The sequence below is a fragment of the Athene noctua genome, chromosome 14 (genome assembly GCF_965140245.1).
Source record: "Athene noctua chromosome 14, bAthNoc1.hap1.1, whole genome shotgun sequence".
In the NCBI taxonomy this organism is placed as follows: Eukaryota; Metazoa; Chordata; class Aves; order Strigiformes; family Strigidae; genus Athene; species Athene noctua.
Window position 1 is genome coordinate 18,680,165 of NC_134050.1, and position 15,144 is coordinate 18,695,308.

At 53.7% G+C, this 15,144-nt stretch overlaps 1 protein-coding gene across 1 annotated transcript in view; it reads right to left on the reverse strand.

Moving 5' to 3' along the window:
- MUC5AC (mucin 5AC, oligomeric mucus/gel-forming) overlaps positions 1-15,144 on the reverse strand; it is a 51,440-nt gene that overhangs the window by 6,622 nt on the left and 29,674 nt on the right. Inside the window, exons 36-50 of the mRNA XM_074918644.1 lie at positions 14,388-14,873; positions 13,764-13,814; positions 11,652-11,705; positions 10,728-11,015; positions 9,486-10,112; positions 8,556-9,425; positions 5,418-6,407; positions 5,222-5,246; positions 4,816-5,039; positions 3,799-3,973; positions 3,363-3,613; positions 1,731-1,914; positions 1,159-1,357; positions 305-483; positions 11-80 (exon numbers count right to left, since the gene is read on the reverse strand). Of these exons, the coding sequence (XP_074774745.1) occupies positions 11-80; positions 305-483; positions 1,159-1,357; positions 1,731-1,914; positions 3,363-3,613; positions 3,799-3,973; positions 4,816-5,039; positions 5,222-5,246; positions 5,418-6,407; positions 8,556-9,425; positions 9,486-10,112; positions 10,728-11,015; positions 11,652-11,705; positions 13,764-13,814; positions 14,388-14,873 (4,673 nt within the window). The remainder of the gene's footprint in view (positions 1-10; positions 81-304; positions 484-1,158; positions 1,358-1,730; positions 1,915-3,362; positions 3,614-3,798; positions 3,974-4,815; positions 5,040-5,221; positions 5,247-5,417; positions 6,408-8,555; positions 9,426-9,485; positions 10,113-10,727; positions 11,016-11,651; positions 11,706-13,763; positions 13,815-14,387; positions 14,874-15,144) is intronic.

The window sequence follows — 15,144 nt, forward strand, 5'->3', positions numbered from 1 at the left end:
CTTTCCATACCTTGGGTCACAGACAGCAGGATTAATGGGCCCGCATGGCTTATATATTGTGTTTGCTGGACAGTTGTATGCTGTATGGAAAAAAGAAGAAAAAAAGATCAAAAATTGACTTTACATGCATTTTTGCAGCAAAAGTGACTACAGCTTTGCCTTATTCATCTGCAGCTTCTGTGAGTAAGGATGTCACTGTATTTTTGTAGACAGTAGTCAAATGTTAGATGTAAAATGTGTTTACAGAATAAAACACTAATTACTACCATTTTTTACACACATTTTTGAGTTCTGCAGTACTTACGACATATGTTGTTGGTCTTTCCTCTCCAGTCAATACAAACACCTCTAGCAGCACACTCTGTAGCATATATCTCCAAACTGGAGCACTGCATGGATTCATCATCTATGCGACATCCATCAAAAACACAGCCTTTGAAAAATGGTTCTGGTGGTATCACAGCATGGCACTCTGCAAAAACCCTGCAGACAGAAAAGAAATCAAACCCCTTTTGTGTTAACCAGTCATTATATAAAATTTGTTCCTGTCAGACAGCACTTCCCAACTAATGGCATGTGACTTTCTACTTCAGGAAGGAATGTATTACAAGAAATAAAACCCTAAGAATGGCCAATAACCTGGGAGATAGATTCAGTAAAGGAAAGATTAGGAAATCTGAAGCTCCACTGTTTTTCTAGAGAGGCTAACAGTCATAGTGTTTCTATATGTGTACACAACTTTTCATCAGTCTGACACCAGCAATTTCATGAAAAAGACATCTGCATCAGATTGAGAAAAAAGGGGAAAAAAGGGAAAAAAAGGAAAAAAATTGCACACACAATAGCTATGAGCTAAAGTAACTACAAGCAAGTAAGTGTACCCTGGTAGGGAGAAAGATAACATAAATCTGTGTGGCTGCAACCCAGGGAGCATGGATTCTATTGCTTGCTGCATCCCCTCCTTGCTCAGTTATCTTTTGCGTATAAGTCATTAAAGTAGAGCAGTCTCTTTTGCAAAGGCTTTTCACTATATACATCCTGTCATTAAGCTGACATTTTCAGCTGTTATCACATGCTAAGGCTATGGTTCTTACTCTTCTTGTAAGATACTGAAATAGTTTTGTCTAGAGAGTGAATTAATTCAGGTTTTTTTCTTACTTGCTCCAGATAAGCTTGCAGAGTTCAGGTGTTTCACAGTGAGGCTTTGGTGGAGGTGTGGTTACACTTGGTGGTACTGGTACTCCATGGCATGATGTGTCATTGCCAACGATCCAGTGATGAGCCATTTGGGGACAGGAAGAAATGATCTTACCACTTGGTAAGCGACATTCATCTGATTGATTGTTTGTACATGTTCCTGGAAAAGACAAGCCATGCAAGTCTCATAAACCACATCAGAGATGCACAATACATTTAGATGTTTGAATGTGATGTACTCATGAAATGTATAAGGTGTGTTGCTTCATAAAACGTACTTTCTTTACAGTTATATGACTTTAGTTTTGGTTAGAGAAAAAGAAACAAACCTAAAACCCCAGCCCCAAAGAAAAAAACAAGTTGGTGAAATATTGATCTTTTGATCCTACAGAAGTTGAAGAGCAGAATTGTTTTTCAGTTCCATTTTACTGCTCTTTAAAAATTTCTGTTAATCATGCCTAGCCAGAGTGGGTGAGAATATCCACAGTAGGGTGGAGAAAGAGTTCCACCTCCAATTAGTGCATCTGTCTTACCACACTGTCCTTCGGTGTTGTTGCCAAATTTGCTGAATGGCAGTTTCACAGAGAAAATCAGCCCGCTAAAGGTGATGGTTGCACCAATCTCTGGTATTTCAACAATCATGTTGATGCCAAGACTGGAGAAATAAATGCCATCTTTTTTGAAGCCTGGTTTGACAATCTTTTGATTGAAGTACATCTGAATGCAGGGTTAAAAAAAACCAAAAACAAACAAAAACCAACAACTTCAGAATAAGCACTGCTTCTGCCTGATTGTTTTAAATAAAGTATTTTCTAATCTTCATAATCATGCATAACTCCACATTGTTGTGCATCACATCCAGTTCCCACTGACATCTCAATAACAGCATATATATGCATTAATATCTCAGCTTGTATTACTATATTGCTATAGTGTGATAATAATCTAAATGGCTTCTATGTACTGTATTTGTGCAGTGTGTGCTAATGCACAGCATTCTGAGTTCAAGTATTTTCTTTGTATCCCTCATCATTTTGTTTACTGTAAACATTTTTCGTATGAAAATGAGTGGCAGCTTTGTTTAACTACAGAAATATTCCTGCTGTTATTATGTAATAACTTTGCTGCAAAATCACACCGTGCCTATACTACATGTTGCTTGGCACTGGAAGAGTTGTCTGAATTAAAAATGAAGTCAGATGTCTCTGGTACCAGTTTTATGCAGCAGTCATGTTTATTCATTAATCTAAGCTATTCAATTTGCATCCTGTATCTTATGAAAGTGTACATGTTTGCTCGATAACTTCTTGTCAGGAACGATTCTGCTACTTTCTTCTCATTGAATTGGGATGAAGTTAAGAGTTAGAACTTAAAAGAGTTAAAACAGTTACTGTTTCCTTTCACAGGGAATCACTGGACTAATTGTTTCATCATGCTTTTCTGTCTACAGGTAAGAACTTGGCATGGCTCTGTAGGGTGAAAGTGCATATTGAGACAAACTCTTCATTCCACCTCTTTGTGTTCTCTAATCAACTAATAGATTCTTGAGCGTCACAGTGGGACTGACTTGTTTTCACTGGCTTGGCAGTGTTTAGGATCATGAAGGTGAAGTGACACTCCCAGTCACCTGATTCTTCACCTATGCCTCTTTCCAGCAGGGAATTGGAGGGGGAATCATGTCATGGCTCAGTTTGGTGCCTGAAGTTCCCTGTGCAGAGGAAACCTCTGCGTAGGGATGATAAGGGATACATACCCATCTTCACCATGAGAATCACACTTGTGATACGAATTTGTGTTTCTGCATAATGTCTTTGTTTACATGTGAATAGCACAATGTACTAGTTTTCATGAAACATGCATCGAGCACCAGTGTAAGCATTCTTTCTGACTTCCCTCTTCATCAGCTGTATTAGTCTGTTTCCTAGTGGTTTTATATACACATATACATGCACATAATATATTCATATATGCATAGTGCTAAGCTGTTTCTGACATTTTGTTCTTAGAAACTGGTATAATTATTTTTACCTAATGATACCTACTGCCCTCACGCTGCCATGATAATATATTCTAACAGACTGTATTTCAAATGAGAATCAGGGAAGTCCTATGGACCTTCTTTCTTTTTTATGAAAAATAGAGAAATAAAAAAATGTGTATTTTACCACGTTGGTCATCACACCATTCATGAGTTCACGGGTCAGCACAACTTTTGCAGATTTGTAGAAAATAATAATGGATTTAGGACAGGAAAGTCCATCTCTTGCATCGCAGTAGTAATTGTCAATGTAAACACGGAAGTTGTCATATTTAGGTATAATCTGTTTCACCAGGACGTAAGTGCAGTTTTCAAGGAAAGTGTAGTAGGTTCCATCGAAAGTAATGTAGTGAGGATCACCCCATCCACTGCACACACCTGGTAAATATTTAGAGAAAACATTTAGAATATCAACATGAAAATTAATGTAGAAGAAAGAATTTAAAACTGAAGCAAATATACTACAATATATAGAGCAGCCCTAAGAAATGAAAATGCTTATATAATCTGTGCAAAGTATTGGGTTTTTTTTAAAAAAGGTTATTCCTTAAACCAGTGCTTACATTGACACTCATAGTGGTAACAGCAGCCGTCTTCATCAGGTACCAGTATAGCTGGATATTTGTTTGCACAGGTAATTTCCTTTACAGGTGGACAGCGCACTGGAACTACATCTACCTTGTTGTCTCCCTTACAGATGACTTCTGTACAGTTGGATAATCTGTGACTTTGTCCAGGCTGTAAAATGAAAAAAAATGCTGTCACAGGAATTTGCAAACAGATATGAACTTTACTTATATCCTTAGTGTGATGGTGTATTGTTTCCAGTAATGGTGGCATTGGAAAGGAGTTTAATATGTGTTACTTCTCTTCAATCTATGGTACTAGTGGTTTCTAATGTTGACCAGAGGGATTCATAATTCTGACAGTGATATGGAGGATCAGAAGATGGTTTGTTTTCCAAATCTAAAGCAAAGACTAAAATGAAAAACTTCACTGATAGTACAAGCTTGACAATATTGATTTTTTATCCTAAAAGGAGATGGAAACATTAGTTGCAGCTGTTTCTTCTTCATGGGGGGTTCTTCTGAGGTTTGAGGGATAGGTCATAAGTTAAGGGAATTGATGTCCTTTATACTAGCTACCTATTCTGTACTTCACTATCAGCACGGGCCATCACTATCAAAAAAAAAAAAAAAAAGTATACACGGCAGCAGAACAGAAACAGGTACAAGTCTCCACATTAGCTTATGTTTTTCTGTTTAGTGAAGAAACAAAATGCAGAAGAAAACTTCCTTCCTTATATCAGTAGGAAGGTTTGTTATTTATGCACTGCAGTGAATCAGAACATGTTTTACTAGCACTGAAATAATAAGAAAAGATTATTGTAGCTTGCTTTTTCAGTATGAAAAAAAAATATATAAAGGCACATGCAAACTTTATGTATGTTCCCTGTTACTATCAACACATATATTGGCAATCTGCATATAGAAGATTTTAAGACTCCCAGATGTTCCTTTCTGGTATCAAACTAAAATAATGTTATTTCAACAATAATACATAACACGGAAACTACATACCTGTAGAGGAGGGTAAGTAGGAGAAACACAACCAGGAGAGGGAACACTGCTAGTACTGCTAGGCAGAGGAACTGATGTAGTTACAGTAGACAATCCAGGGGAAGTAGTGGTTATAGGAGTAGTAAAGTTACAATGTACAGTGTGTCGCTCAATTGTACACGTTGAACTACAAATGGCATAAAATCTACATCCATCACTATCCATTTTGTCATATATCAAATCACCTGAGATAAGAAAAAAGAAAATAGAGTCAGTCAAAGAGAAAACAAAGTTCAAAAAAATCAAAGATGGAGTAAAAAAATTACCAAGTCATATATCTGAATATATTGAAATAAGAAAAACTATGAAAAACCAAAAATAGCATTAAAAAAAAGTAGTATAGATTGCTAAAGAAAGGTTAACTCACCAGGTGAATAAATAGCATCGCCAATCTTACAAAAACATGGTGTTGAAATAGCGGTAGAGAAAGTGGTGGGGGAATGGGAGGTAGAGGGGAAGATGGTGACCGTGGTGGAGGTTGGCGTTCTGCGCGTGGTGGTGGTGGTGGGGCTGGTGGTGGGCACGGGGGTGGTGCTTATGCAGTTGTAGTTCGGGGTGCAGCAGAGGACGCGGATCTTGTAGTTGAGGCACATCTTGAATTTGCCGGCCTGGTCCTCGTTCTTGCACACCAGTCCGAAGTGGACGTCGCACTGCACGACCTGCCCGACCTGCTGGATGGAGACCTCGGGGTAGTCCTCTGCCCGGCACTCGATTTCCTTTGGTTGTTTGCAGATTTCCTTGCCGGCGGCGCGGATGTGCTGGTAGGTTTCAAAGTCTCCCTGGTTGGGTCCTGAGGCGGGGAAGTCGACATCGAACCACTCGCTCCAGGAGCAGATTTCGAGCTCACAGGGGGTGGTGGAGTGTGTGGTGGTGGAGGTGACGCCGGTGGAGGTGACGGTGGGTGTGGGCGTGGGGCTGGTGGTGGAGGTCAGCAGTGTGGTCTCTGAGGAGGTGGGCAGCGTGGTGGGGGAGTGGGAGGTGGAGGTGGAGGTGGTGACCGTGGTGGAGGTTGGCGTTCTGCGGGTGGTGGTGGTGGTGGGGCTGGTGGTGGGCACGGGGGTGGTGCTTATGCAGTTGTAGTTCGGGGTGCAGCAGAGGACGCGGATCTTGTAGTTGAGGCACATCTTGAATTTGCCGGCCTGGTCCTCGTTCTTGCACACCAGTCCGAAGTGGACGTCGCACTGCACGACCTGCCCGACCTGCTGGATGGAGACCTCGGGGTAGTCCTCTGCCCGGCACTCGATTTCCTTTGGTTGTTTGCAGATTTCCTTGCCGGCGGCGCGGATGTGCTGGTAGGTTTCAAAGTCTCCCTGGTTGGGTCCTGAGGCGGGGAAGTCGACGTCGAACCACTCGCTCCAGGAGCAGATTTCGAGCTCACAGGGGGTGGTGGAGTGTGTGGTGGTGGAGGTGACGCCGGTGGAGGTGACGGTGGGTGTGGGCGTGGGGCTGGTGGTGGAGGTCAGCAGTGTGGTCTCTGAGGAGGTGGGCAGCGTGGTGGGGGAGTGGGAGGTGGAGGTGGAGGTGGTGACCGTGGTGGAGGTTGGCGTTCTGCGGGTGGTGGTGGTGGTGGGGCTGGTGGTGGGCACGGGGGTGGTGCTTATGCAGTTGTAGTTCGGGGTGCAGCAGAGGACGCGGATCTTGTAGTTGAGGCACATCTTGAATTTGCCGGCCTGGTCCTCGTTCTTGCACACCAGTCCGAAGTGGACGTCGCACTGCACGACCTGCCCGACCTGCTGGATGGAGACCTCGGGGTAGTCCTCTGCCCGGCACTCGATTTCCTTTGGTTGTTTGCAGATTTCCTTGCCGGCGGCGCGGATGTGCTGGTAGGTTTCAAAGTCTCCCTGGTTGGGTCCTGAGGCGGGGAAGTCGACGTCGAACCACTCGCTCCAGGAGCAGATTTCGAGCTCACAGGGGGTGGTGGAGTGTGTGGTGGTGGAGGTGACGCCGGTGGAGGTGACGGTGGGTGTGGGCGTGGGGCTGGTGGTGGAGGTCAGCAGTGTGGTCTCTGAGGAGGTGGGCAGCGTGGTGGGGGAGTGGGAGGTGGAGGTGGAGGTGGTGACCGTGGTGGAGGTTGGCGTTCTGCGCGTGGTGGTGGTGGTGGGGCTGGTGGTGGGCACGGGGGTGGTGCTTATGCAGTTGTAGTTCGGGGTGCAGCAGAGGACGCGGATCTTGTAGTTGAGGCACATCTTGAATTTGCCGGCCTGGTCCTCGTTCTTGCACACCAGTCCGAAGTGGACGTCGCACTGCACGACCTGCCCGACCTGCTGGATGGAGACCTCGGGGTAGTCCTCTGCCCGGCACTCGATTTCCTTTGGTTGTTTGCAGATTTCCTTGCCGGCGGCGCGGATGTGCTGGTAGGTTTCAAAGTCTCCCTGGTTGGGTCCTGAGGCGGGGAAGTCGACGTCGAACCACTCGCTCCAGGAGCAGATTTCGAGCTCACAGGGGGTGGTGGAGTGTGTGGTGGTGGAGGTGACGCCGGTGGAGGTGACGGTGGGTGTGGGCGTGGGGCTGGTGGTGGAGGTCAGCAGTGTGGTCTCTGAGGAGGTGGGCAGCGTGGTGGGGGAGTGGGAGGTGGAGGTGGAGGTGGTGACCGTGGTGGAGGTTGGCGTTCTGCGCGTGGTGGTGGTGGTGGGGCTGGTGGTGGGCACGGGGGTGGTGCTTATGCAGTTGTAGTTCGGGGTGCAGCAGAGGACGCGGATCTTGTAGTTGAGGCACATCTTGAATTTGCCGGCCTGGTCCTCGTTCTTGCACACCAGTCCGAAGTGGACGTCGCACTGCACGACCTGCCCGACCTGCTGGATGGAGACCTCGGGGTAGTCCTCTGCCCGGCACTCGATTTCCTTTGGTTGTTTGCAGATTTCCTTGCCGGCGGCGCGGATGTGCTGGTAGGTTTCAAAGTCTCCCTGGTTGGGTCCTGAGGCGGGGAAGTCGACGTCGAACCACTCGCTCCAGGAGCAGATTTCGAGCTCACAGGGGGTGGTGGAGTGTGTGGTGGTGGAGGTGACGCCGGTGGAGGTGACGGTGGGTGTGGGCGTGGGGCTGGTGGTGGAGGTCAGCAGTGTGGTCTCTGAGGAGGTGGGCAGCGTGGTGGGGGAGTGGGAGGTGGAGGTGGAGGTGGTGACCGTGGTGGAGGTTGGCGTTCTGCGCGTGGTGGTGGTGGTGGGGCTGGTGGTGGGCACGGGGGTGGTGCTTATGCAGTTGTAGTTCGGGGTGCAGCAGAGGACGCGGATCTTGTAGTTGAGGCACATCTTGAATTTGCCGGCCTGGTCCTCGTTCTTGCACACCAGTCCGAAGTGGACGTCGCACTGCACGACCTGCCCGACCTGCTGGATGGAGACCTCGGGGTAGTCCTCTGCCCGGCACTCGATTTCCTTTGGTTGTTTGCAGATTTCCTTGCCGGCGGCGCGGATGTGCTGGTAGGTTTCAAAGTCTCCCTGGTTGGGTCCTGAGGCGGGGAAGTCGACGTCGAACCACTCGCTCCAGGAGCAGATTTCGAGCTCACAGGGGGTGGTGGAGTGTGTGGTGGTGGAGGTGACGCCGGTGGAGGTGACGGTGGGTGTGGGCGTGGGGCTGGTGGTGGAGGTCAGCAGTGTGGTCTCTGAGGAGGTGGGCAGCGTGGTGGGGGAGTGGGAGGTGGAGGTGGAGGTGGTGACCGTGGTGGAGGTTGGCGTTCTGCGCGTGGTGGTGGTGGTGGGGCTGGTGGTGGGCACGGGGGTGGTGCTTATGCAGTTGTAGTTCGGGGTGCAGCAGAGGACGCGGATCTTGTAGTTGAGGCACATCTTGAATTTGCCGGCCTGGTCCTCGTTCTTGCACACCAGTCCGAAGTGGACGTCGCACTGCACGACCTGCCCGACCTGCTGGATGGAGACCTCGGGGTAGTCCTCTGCCCGGCACTCGATTTCCTTTGGTTGTTTGCAGATTTCCTTGCCGGCGGCGCGGATGTGCTGGTAGGTTTCAAAGTCTCCCTGGTTGGGTCCTGAGGCGGGGAAGTCGACGTCGAACCACTCGCTCCAGGAGCAGATTTCGAGCTCACAGGGGGTGGTGGAGTGTGTGGTGGTGGAGGTGACGCCGGTGGAGGTGACGGTGGGTGTGGGCGTGGGGCTGGTGGTGGAGGTCAGCAGTGTGGTCTCTGAGGAGGTGGGCAGCGTGGTGGGGGAGTGGGAGGTGGAGGTGGAGGTGGTGACCGTGGTGGAGGTTGGCGTTCTGCGCGTGGTGGTGGTGGTGGGGCTGGTGGTGGGCACGGGGGTGGTGCTTATGCAGTTGTAGTTCGGGGTGCAGCAGAGGACGCGGATCTTGTAGTTGAGGCACATCTTGAATTTGCCGGCCTGGTCCTCGTTCTTGCACACCAGTCCGAAGTGGACGTCGCACTGCACGACCTGCCCGACCTGCTGGATGGAGACCTCGGGGTAGTCCTCTGCCCGGCACTCGATTTCCTTTGGTTGTTTGCAGATTTCCTTGCCGGCGGCGCGGATGTGCTGGTAGGTTTCAAAGTCTCCCTGGTTGGGTCCTGAGGCGGGGAAGTCGACGTCGAACCACTCGCTCCAGGAGCAGATTTCGAGCTCACAGGGGGTGGTGGAGTGTGTGGTGGTGGAGGTGACGCCGGTGGAGGTGACGGTGGGTGTGGGCGTGGGGCTGGTGGTGGAGGTCAGCAGTGTGGTCTCTGAGGAGGTGGGCAGCGTGGTGGGGGAGTGGGAGGTGGAGGTGGAGGTGGTGACCGTGGTGGAGGTTGGCGTTCTGCGCGTGGTGGTGGTGGTGGGGCTGGTGGTGGGCACGGGGGTGGTGCTTATGCAGTTGTAGTTCGGGGTGCAGCAGAGGACGCGGATCTTGTAGTTGAGGCACATCTTGAATTTGCCGGCCTGGTCCTCGTTCTTGCACACCAGTCCGAAGTGGACGTCGCACTGCACGACCTGCCCGACCTGCTGGATGGAGACCTCGGGGTAGTCCTCTGCCCGGCACTCGATTTCCTTTGGTTGTTTGCAGATTTCCTTGCCGGCGGCGCGGATGTGCTGGTAGGTTTCAAAGTCTCCCTGGTTGGGTCCTGAGGCGGGGAAGTCGACGTCGAACCACTCGCTCCAGGAGCAGATTTCGAGCTCACAGGGGGTGGTGGAGTGTGTGGTGGTGGAGGTGACGCCGGTGGAGGTGACGGTGGGTGTGGGCGTGGGGCTGGTGGTGGAGGTCAGCAGTGTGGTCTCTGAGGAGGTGGGCAGCGTGGTGGGGGAGTGGGAGGTGGAGGTGGAGGTGGTGACCGTGGTGGAGGTTGGCGTTCTGCGGGTGGTGGTGGTGGTGGGGCTGGTGGTGGGCACGGGGGTGGTGCTTATGCAGTTGTAGTTCGGGGTGCAGCAGAGGACGCGGATCTTGTAGTTGAGGCACATCTTGAATTTGCCGGCCTGGTCCTCGTTCTTGCACACCAGTCCGAAGTGGACGTCGCACTGCACGACCTGCCCGACCTGCTGGATGGAGACCTCGGGGTAGTCCTCTGCCCGGCACTCGATTTCCTTTGGTTGTTTGCAGATTTCCTTGCCGGCGGCGCGGATGTGCTGGTAGGTTTCAAAGTCTCCCTGGTTGGGTCCTGAGGCGGGGAAGTCGACGTCGAACCACTCGCTCCAGGAGCAGATTTCGAGCTCACAGGGGGTGGTGGAGTGTGTGGTGGTGGAGGTGACGCCGGTGGAGGTGACGGTGGGTGTGGGCGTGGGGCTGGTGGTGGAGGTCAGCAGTGTGGTCTCTGAGGAGGTGGGCAGCGTGGTGGGGGAGTGGGAGGTGGAGGTGGAGGTGGTGACCGTGGTGGAGGTTGGCGTTCTGCGCGTGGTGGTGGTGGTGGGGCTGGTGGTGGGCACGGGGGTGGTGCTTATGCAGTTGTAGTTCGGGGTGCAGCAGAGGACGCGGATCTTGTAGTTGAGGCACATCTTGAATTTGCCGGCCTGGTCCTCGTTCTTGCACACCAGTCCGAAGTGGACGTCGCACTGCACGACCTGCCCGACCTGCTGGATGGAGACCTCGGGGTAGTCCTCTGCCCGGCACTCGATTTCCTTTGGTTGTTTGCAGATTTCCTTGCCGGCGGCGCGGATGTGCTGGTAGGTTTCAAAGTCTCCCTGGTTGGGTCCTGAGGCGGGGAAGTCGACGTCGAACCACTCGCTCCAGGAGCAGATTTCGAGCTCACAGGGGGTGGTGTACTGGGTGGTGGTGGAGGTGACGGTGGGTGTGGGCGTGGGGCTGGTGGTGGAGGTCAGCAGTGTGGTCTCTGAGGAGGTGGGCAGCGTGGTGGGGGAGTGGGAGGTGGAGGTGGAGGTGGTGACCGTGGTGGAGGTTGGCGTTCTGCGCGTGGTGGTGGTGGTGGGGCTGGTGGTGGGCACGGGGGTGGTGCTTATGCAGTTGTAGTTCGGGGTGCAGCAGAGGACGCGGATCTTGTAGTTGAGGCACATCTTGAATTTGCCGGCCTGGTCCTCATTCTTGCACACCAGTCCGAAGTGGACGTCGCACTGCACGACCTGCCCGACCTGCTGGATGGAGACCTCGGGGTAGTCCTCTGCCCGGCACTCGATTTCCTTTGGTTGTTTGCAGATTTCCTTGCCGGCGGCGCGGATGTGCTGGTAGGTTTCAAAGTCTCCCTGGTTGGGTCCTGAGGCGGGGAAGTCGACGTCGAACCACTCGCTCCAGGAGCAGATTTCGAGCTCACAGGGGGTGGTGTACTGGGTGGTGGTGGAGGTGACGCCAGTGGAGGTGACGGTGGGTGTGGGCGTGGGGCTGGTGGTGGAGGTCAGCAGTGTGGTCTCTGAGGAGGTGGGCAGCGTGGTGGGGGAGTGGGAGGTGGAGGTGGAGGTGGTGACCGTGGTGGAGGTTGGCGTTCTGCGCGTGGTGGTGGTGGTGGGGCTGGTGGTGGGCACGGGGGTGGTGCTTATGCAGTTGTAGTTCGGGGTGCAGCAGAGGACGCGGATCTTGTAGTTGAGGCACATCTTGAATTTGCCGGCCTGGTCCTCGTTCTTGCACACCAGTCCGAAGTGGACGTCGCACTGCACGACCTGCCCGACCTGCTGGATGGAGACCTCGGGGTAGTCCTCTGCCCGGCACTCGATTTCCTTTGGTTGTTTGCAGATTTCCTTGCCGGCGGCGCGGATGTGCTGGTAGGTTTCAAAGTCTCCCTGGTTGGGTCCTGAGGCGGGGAAGTCGACGTCGAACCACTCGCTCCAGGAGCAGATTTCGAGCTCACAGGGGGTGGTGGAGTGTGTGGTGGTGGAGGTGACGCCGGTGGAGGTGACGGTGGGTGTGGGCGTGGGGCTGGTGGTGGAGGTCAGCAGTGTGGTCTCTGAGGAGGTGGGCAGCGTGGTGGGGGAGTGGGAGGTGGAGGTGGAGGTGGTGACCGTGGTGGAGGTTGGCGTTCTGCGGGTGGTGGTGGTGGTGGGGCTGGTGGTGGGCACGGGGGTGGTGCTTATGCAGTTGTAGTTCGGGGTGCAGCAGAGGACGCGGATCTTGTAGTTGAGGCACATCTTGAATTTGCCGGCCTGGTCCTCGTTCTTGCACACCAGTCCGAAGTGGACGTCGCACTGCACGACCTGCCCGACCTGCTGGATGGAGACCTCGGGGTAGTCCTCTGCCCGGCACTCGATTTCCTTTGGTTGTTTGCAGATTTCCTTGCCGGCGGCGCGGATGTGCTGGTAGGTTTCAAAGTCTCCCTGGTTGGGTCCTGAGGCGGGGAAGTCGACGTCGAACCACTCGCTCCAGGAGCAGATTTCGAGCTCACAGGGGGTGGTGTACTGGGTGGTGGTGGAGGTGACGCCAGTGGAGGTGACGGTGGGTGTGGGCGTGGGGCTGGTGGTGGAGGTCAGCAGTGTGGTCTCTGAGGAGGTGGGCAGCGTGGTGGGGGAGTGGGAGGTGGAGGTGGAGGTGGTGACCGTGGTGGAGGTTGGCGTTCTGCGCGTGGTGGTGGTGGTGGGGCTGGTGGTGGGCACGGGGGTGGTGCTTATGCAGTTGTAGTTCGGGGTGCAGCAGAGGACGCGGATCTTGTAGTTGAGGCACATCTTGAATTTGCCGGCCTGGTCCTCGTTCTTGCACACCAGTCCGAAGTGGACGTCGCACTGCACGACCTGCCCGACCTGCTGGATGGAGACCTCGGGGTAGTCCTCTGCCCGGCACTCGATTTCCTTTGGTTGTTTGCAGATTTCCTTGCCGGCGGCGCGGATGTGCTGGTAGGTTTCAAAGTCTCCCTGGTTGGGTCCTGAGGCGGGGAAGTCGACGTCGAACCACTCGCTCCAGGAGCAGATTTCGAGCTCACAGGGGGTGGTGGAGTGTGTGGTGGTGGAGGTGACGCCGGTGGAGGTGACGGTGGGTGTGGGCGTGGGGCTGGTGGTGGAGGTCAGCAGTGTGGTCTCTGAGGAGGTGGGCAGCGTGGTGGGGGAGTGGGAGGTGGAGGTGGAGGTGGTGACCGTGGTGGAGGTTGGCGTTCTGCGCGTGGTGGTGGTGGTGGGGCTGGTGGTGGGCACGGGGGTGGTGCTTATGCAGTTGTAGTTCGGGGTGCAGCAGAGGACGCGGATCTTGTAGTTGAGGCACATCTTGAATTTGCCGGCCTGGTCCTCGTTCTTGCACACCAGTCCGAAGTGGACGTCGCACTGCACGACCTGCCCGACCTGCTGGATGGAGACCTCGGGGTAGTCCTCTGCCCGGCACTCGATTTCCTTTGGTTGTTTGCAGATTTCCTTGCCGGCGGCGCGGATGTGCTGGTAGGTTTCAAAGTCTCCCTGGTTGGGTCCTGAGGCGGGGAAGTCGACGTCGAACCACTCGCTCCAGGAGCAGATTTCGAGCTCACAGGGGGTGGTGGAGTGTGTGGTGGTGGAGGTGACGCCGGTGGAGGTGACGGTGGGTGTGGGCGTGGGGCTGGTGGTGGAGGTCAGCAGTGTGGTCTCTGAGGAGGTGGGCAGCGTGGTGGGGGAGTGGGAGGTGGAGGTGGAGGTGGTGACCGTGGTGGAGGTTGGCGTTCTGCGCGTGGTGGTGGTGGTGGGGCTGGTGGTGGGCACGGGGGTGGTGCTTATGCAGTTGTAGTTCGGGGTGCAGCAGAGGACGCGGATCTTGTAGTTGAGGCACATCTTGAATTTGCCGGCCTGGTCCTCGTTCTTGCACACCAGTCCGAAGTGGACGTCGCACTGCACGACCTGCCCGACCTGCTGGATGGAGACCTCGGGGTAGTCCTCTGCCCGGCACTCGATTTCCTTTGGTTGTTTGCAGATTTCCTTGCCGGCGGCGCGGATGTGCTGGTAGGTTTCAAAGTCTCCCTGGTTGGGTCCTGAGGCGGGGAAGTCGACGTCGAACCACTCGCTCCAGGAGCAGATTTCGAGCTCACAGGGGGTGGTGTACTGGGTGGTGGTGGAGGTGACGGTGGGTGTGGGCGTGGGGCTGGTGGTGGAGGTCAGCAGTGTGGTCTCTGAGGAGGTGGGCAGCGTGGTGGGGGAGTGGGAGGTGGAGGTGGAGGTGGTGACCGTGGTGGAGGTTGGCGTTCTGCGCGTGGTGGTGGTGGTGGGGCTGGTGGTGGGCACGGGGGTGGTGCTTATGCAGTTGTAGTTCGGGGTGCAGCAGAGGACGCGGATCTTGTAGTTGAGGCACATCTTGAATTTGCCGGCCTGGTCCTCGTTCTTGCACACCAGTCCGAAGTGGACGTCGCACTGCACGACCTGCCCGACCTGCTGGATGGAGACCTCGGGGTAGTCCTCTGCCCGGCACTCGATTTCCTTTGGTTGTTTGCAGATTTCCTTGCCGGCGGCGCGGATGTGCTGGTAGGTTTCAAAGTCTCCCTGGTTGGGTCCTGAGGCGGGGAAGTCGACGTCGAACCACTCGCTCCAGGAGCAGATTTCGAGCTCACAGGGGGTGGTGGAGTGTGTGGTGGTGGAGGTGACGCCGGTGGAGGTGACGGTGGGTGTGGGCGTGGGGCTGGTGGTGGAGGTCAGCAGTGTGGTCTCTGAGGAGGTGGGCAGCGTGGTGGGGGAGTGGGAGGTGGAGGTGGAGGTGGTGACCGTGGTGGAGGTTGGCGTTCTGCGCGTGGTGGTGGTGGTGGGGCTGGTGGTGGGCACGGGGGTGGTGCTTATGCAGTTGTAGTTCGGGGTGCAGCAGAGGACGCGGATCTTGTAGTTGAGGCACATCTTGAATTTGCCGGCCTGGTCCTCGTTCTTGCACACCAGTCCGAAGTGGACGTCGCACTGCACGACCTGCCCGACCTGCTGGATGGAGACCTCGGGGTAGTCCTCTGCCCGGCACTCGATTTCCTTTGGTTGTTTGCAGATTTCCTTGCCGGCGGCGCGGATGTGCTGG